A 6,008-nucleotide genomic window follows, 5' to 3' on the forward strand; every position below is an offset into this window, starting at 1 on the left:
TGAATTGGCAGTTGAGTCAGGACAGATGTGCAGGTACAGCCAGCAACTATTTTTCAGAATATTTCAATTCTTTTGCCTACCGGATTTTGGCAGCGTAAGGCTGTTGTGTAGCCATTTTAGTTATAGCTCCATGCACATTATTTTAGCATATTAGGCCTGCTGCTGTGCACTTTAACCTAGATATATTTTATTCAGCTTCATTTTATTATTCGTACATTAGCCACTTTTGCGGTCTTGTTTTATTTTTCTCTGTCTAGCTGTTTTTGCCTAGGCCAGCACTACGTTCTCAAACAAGACATTCCTGCTCACTCTGTGCTTCTTTCAAGGCTGCAGTAAGAAAGGTTGCCGGTGAACGTGGTAGAAGTTTTGTCTCTGAAATTAATAGAAAAACACACATTCTTACGTAGGGACATTTTCTCAGAACATCAGCTGTTTTATTATAAAAACAATTCCCTGTCCCTTACACGTTAGAGGGAGATTCCAGCCAGAGAACCACAACTGTATGCTGATTGGCAGATTTAGAGCTTAACATGCTGTGCTCTATTATAGCCTACGTAGGAATTAGTCTATTGACTTTAGTGACAACATGGTAGCGTTATTTCTATGCTTCACCCTCCTGTCACAATTTTAATATTTTATCTTGTCAAGCTGTATCGTCCTGGTTATTGCAGTATATGCTTTGCTATCTAAGATGCAGTTGCTTCATTAAATCTTATTGAAACATATACTGCCTCTGTTTGTCACTGTGTATGTGAGACTAATATAACTGAGAGAAACGGATGAGAACTAAGTGACTACGGTTTCCCTGAGGAATCAATTAAGTAATGCGCTCGGCTGCCCAATCATCCCTACCCTTGGGTGGAGATGAGGCACTGCTAGTTAGCTGGACCAAAACTCGGATTGAGGCGACAGGTGTCACCGGTAGTGGGTAAGACTCAGTCTCCCACACCGCAGGCGATTCTGCCGCTCAAAATCCAGTAGTCTCATTAGAATAATGAGAGCCTACGCGACAAGGCAGGGTCCTTGTCTGTCAAGCACAGAACAGCATGGCTCAGTCTGGCAGCAGAGAATCTGTCATTAGTGATAGAATCAGACCATCCAATCTCTCATCATGTATCAGATGCTGAGGGGGGTTATAGAGCAGCACTGTTGAATGAAAGATAACCCATGGTTTGGTCTCTATTTCAGGGAAAATCAACAGCGACTTCAGGCTGAATTTGAAGAGAAGATTGAAGAGTCATTGAAGAAGCGGAAAAAGGAATCCATAAGTATTCAAGAGCCCATCCAGTCATTGAGCTTTAAAATGGGAACACTGCCAGATCTTCAACTGCCCACAGCAGAAAATATTAGTACATACATGTGAGAGTAGCAGAGGTGAGGCCAGTTAGCAAGCACAGCTCCAATACAGACCTGCAGTGGTTGGGAAGCTCACATAAGGGCAACCATTAAAGGACACAATAGTTGGATTTGCTTCACTGTATGCGGAGATCGATAGATTGTTTTTGGAGCACAGTCATTCCAACAAGAAGATTGAAAAGAGCATACCTTCACATTGTCAAAATCTTTATATCATCTGGTTCTTGGTTAGGGCATTTGAAAGGTTTTCTTGATATAAAGGTGTTTCAGTGTCAATCTTGCCAATGCCATGGTAGTGAACCTTTGAACCTTTGATTTTAACTGGGGCTAAAACGTAATGTGCTCTAAACTGGTACAAACAAACACAACTATTATGGCCACATCTTGCCATCTCACACTTAGAGGCCTAATATCTCACGAGGAATCAACCCCGTGACTCAAGCGCTCGAATACTTGGCATGTACAAACATTACCTCACATAAATCTCTGCCTTCAAAATCTGTTCCCCACAAAGTGTGTTTGTTATAAACACCCACTTTACTCAAAAAAAGCTGAACATACAATCAGCAAATGGGCAACCTAGCCACCATTAGACTGAAATTCCCCTAGGTTTGTGTTGCCCACATCATCATATACAGGGAGTAAATGAAGCAGTATTTTGCCTATATGTGTTCTAGAAAATAAATATGATTCCCCACAAATGAGCTCTGCACAGTCAACACACATAAATGTGTCCAGATTGAACCCCAGAAACAAACTACTGGGGAGTTCTGAAGGAACAGAGATGCATCAGTCAAAGAAATTTAGGGCCATATTTATAACCCAGTTTGCATCTCTTTTTCACCACACAACGTGGTACAAGCACAACACAAACCTTAAGTGAGATTTAAAAACCCACACAAGACTACTTTGCCTGACCCTGAGTGGCTCCATAAATCTTGAGTAAAGTACTGCAGCACAAATCGCTGCATTTCTTTACTCTGCTCTAGGGAGGCATTCTCCATGGTTTTTGACTCATTCCCAGAATTACCAGAACTAGTAAACCTAGGAATGCACCAAAAAGATACCCCTCCCCAGGAGAGGTATAATGAGGGGAAATATTTTATTTTTTTCTTGTTTTTTCCTCTTTCTATGTGTACCGCATTCTGCAGCACAGATAGAAAAAGGAAGAAAACTTCATGGGAATGTTTTTGTTCAGGAAAGTGCCCCGTCCTGCACCAAAACAATCCTTCATGCAACAGAGGCACCTCTGCCTCATGATGCAAGGGTGCCTGTGTTGGCGCTAGGCAGCCAAAAGGGTGCCAGCACAGGGCAAAAGGCAGAAATGTTCAGAATTCTTTTAAATACAGTTCATTCCTGCCCTTCCTCTGTCACACAGTGATCTGACTTGCTGCGTGCAGTGCGTGACAATCCTCATAAATATGCCCCTTAGTGCATTTGCCAACCCTCTATTGGCTCATTATTGAAAGCAGCATGTCCATTCTACAAAGTCAAACACCACAATTTCCAGAGCTATCTGAAGGACTAATCAGAATCTCATTAGCACCTATTCTAATCACATCAAAGAACCTCTGTATCTGCACCTCCCCACTCTCAAGAATGGAAATAAATGGCATATAACATATATGCATGTGTATATACAGGGGCTACATAATGATTAATTGTGTAACATGGTTTAGTATGACATTTAGGGGTTCAGGTAACGTTTGTAAACGATGATTCTATAGGCTGAAGGGTTTGGATTACCAGAACTATGAGATGCAAAATAGGGCCATACTACAGGTTATTCATTAAATATTTATTTATTACATTTATTTTGGGATAGAGAGCTTGAAAAAGTTATTTCCTTTAAATTACATCTAACAATAGGCATTGCTTGGAATTAGAATGCTAAGGTTTTGTTTCATGAATAAAATATTGATAAAACAAAAACAATGACAGTGCTGACATTCACTTAATTTATTTGATTCCGTGGTTGTAGTCTACCGCATAATTATGGATTTAGCACATTTGTCACATAATTTGAAGATTTCACGAAAATGCTGTTTCTAGGTCCTCGAGTTCCTAAACCACAAATCAGAAGCCCACGTGGTTTGTAAATGCCACCAGAACCCCAATATGGTTAGGTAGCTTTGTATGGAAACAACAGAACTCTTCTATACCAGCAAGATGAAATAATTACCACAGAGTACAAACTAATAACCTGTCATTCATCACAATAATACTGTGAGGAAAAATATGTTATAACAAATCACAGATGACTAATGCAAAAATATTTTAATTATTATATTAGGCTACCGGGACGTTATGGTTAGGTTCTGAATTTACTCTCATAAAACCATAGAAATTCTGCAGTTAGAGTTATTTAAAGTTACTATAACTCGTGGCCTAAGGTAGCTGTAAATCCCGCCCGCCATGCACAGTTTTTTCTCCAATAATTTGACTGGTAATGTTTCGTTTAGATTTTTAATGACCTTATAGAAGTTTTCATGAGTGCTGTAATATCTGTAGTAATTAGCAGTGCATGGCGAGGGCGCGAGTTACTGCTACCTTAGACCGCGAGTTATAGTTACATGAATAACTGCTGAATTCCTATGGTTTTGTGCAAGTAAATTCAAAACCTAACTATAATGTCCCTGTAATCTTTGTTTTTTTAAGCGAATTTCCATGTCTTTTAAATTCTATTTCCTAACTATGATGTCACTGTAACCTTAGTTTTTTAAGTAAATTTCTATGTTTTTGTAACGTAAAGTAATTTTTATTACTATACGTTAATCCAACCACTGAAACGCACAGCCGCGGTTGGCCACAGGGCGCGCCATGCACAACCCACTATAACCACCCAACCCTGCGCCTTGCACGGCTTTTAGCGTGCGCATCAGGGGTTGGCCACAGGACCCGGCCTGCAGCCAGCCATTGTATTGAGAAACCACAGAAATAACAAACTTTCTCTGTCTCTCACTTCCATTCCATTATAGGATGAAAGCAGTGTTTAATTTGAGCCAGTGGTTTCCGGAGGGGGGATACCAGCACTTATTTTCCTGCATCAAGCATTTGCGAGCAGAAGACACATATGGGAAAGATGGAGGAAGAGAAAAACAAAAAAGCGTCACAAAGGGAGAAAGCAGAAAGCTGCAAGAATGAACCCATGTGGCAGGGAATGGCTGTAAATGGATTAAAGAGACCCGAGATTGCTTCAGGATTACTGTTTGCTCACACATTTCATTGCAGCAACTGCATGTGTTCAAAGGAGAGCTTTGGGCACTGGCATGTTTTTAATTAAAAATTAAGTACAGGATGGAAGGGGGGGCTTCTTAGGCTTTGATGAAAGATATTTTCTGACTGAATTTGAAAAGAAAGATGATTTGTTTAAGTAAAATGAGTTTAAGGATTCAGGATTAATGTAAGGAAATGGTAATAGCAACATTACTCAAAGAGGATTATGGGTATTAAAGAGCCATTAAACACATTTTCCCCTATATTATAATGGTCCTGAGGGCATAGATAGTTTCTACAAGGGGGATTATGGTTGTTACATCACCAGTGAATATATTTGGAAATGTATTATGATTGTTCAAGGAAAGAAATAGGAATAAGGATTTTCTACATCTGGGATGATGGATGTTAAGGGGCATATTTATACTCTGTTTGCGCCGGAATTGCGTCGTTTTTTTTGACGCAATTCCGACGCAAAACTAACTCCATATTTATACTTTGGCGTTAGACGCGTCTAGCGCCAAAGTCCATGGAGTTTGCGTAATTTTTTAGAGTGGACACCTACTTTGCGTTAATTATATGCAAGGTAGGCGTTCCCGTCTAAAAAATTGACTCCGAGGCATGTGCGCCGTATTTACACTCCCAGGCAAAATTCACGCCCAGGAGTGGGCGGGTCAAAAAAAATGACGTACGGCCACTTTTGCGCCGTTTTTTAGCGCCTGGAAAAGGCAGGCGTTAAGGGACCTGTGGGCTCGGAAGGAGCCCAGAGGTGCCCACCCATGCCCCCAGGGACACCCCCTGTCACCCTTGCCCACCCCAGGAGGACACCCAAGGATGGAGGGACCCATCCCTGGAAACTTCAGGTAAGTTCAGGTAGGTATTTTTTTTTGTTTTTTTGGGTGGCATAGGGGGGCCTGATTTGTGCCCCCCTACATGCCACTATGCCCAATGGCCATGCCCAGGGGACAGAAGTCCCCTGGGCATGGCCATTGGGCAAGGGGGCATGACTCCTGTCTTTGCTAAGACAGGAGTCATTTCTATGGGGGTTGGGCGTCGAAAAAAATGGCGCAAATCGGGTTGAGGCGAAAAATTTGCCTCAGCCTGACTTGCCCCATTTTTTGGCGCCCAAGCTCCATATCCCCCTACGCCGGCGCTGCCTGGTGTACGTCGTTTTTTTTCACGCACACCAGGCAGCGCCGGTGGCTAACGCCGGCTAACGTCATTGATTAAATACGGCGCCCGCATGGCGCTTCAGAATGGCGTTAGCCGGTGCTAATTTTTTTTACGCAAAACTGCATTAGCGCAGTTTTGCGTCAAAAAGTATAAATATGGCCCTAAATGTATTTGACATATACCTACCACTATTGTTTCATGATAACTGTAAGGAAATGGTAATAGCTACTTTACCCACAGGGGGTTATAGGCTTTAAACAGCT

The 6,008-nt window shown here is 41.7% G+C and overlaps 1 protein-coding gene across 1 annotated transcript in view; it reads left to right on the forward strand.

The window, feature by feature from the left end:
• The window catches only part of LOC138293867 (guanylyl cyclase C-like), a 695,267-nt gene extending 693,904 nt beyond the window's left edge, over positions 1-1,363 (forward strand). The window contains exon 28 of the mRNA XM_069233168.1: positions 1,189-1,363. Coding sequence (XP_069089269.1) covers positions 1,189-1,363 — 175 coding nt within the window. The remainder of the gene's footprint in view (positions 1-1,188) is intronic.
• Positions 1,364-6,008: the final 4,645 nt, after the last annotated feature.

The sequence above is a fragment of the Pleurodeles waltl genome, chromosome 4_2 (assembly GCF_031143425.1).
Source record: "Pleurodeles waltl isolate 20211129_DDA chromosome 4_2, aPleWal1.hap1.20221129, whole genome shotgun sequence".
Taxonomy (NCBI): domain Eukaryota; kingdom Metazoa; phylum Chordata; class Amphibia; order Caudata; family Salamandridae; genus Pleurodeles; species Pleurodeles waltl.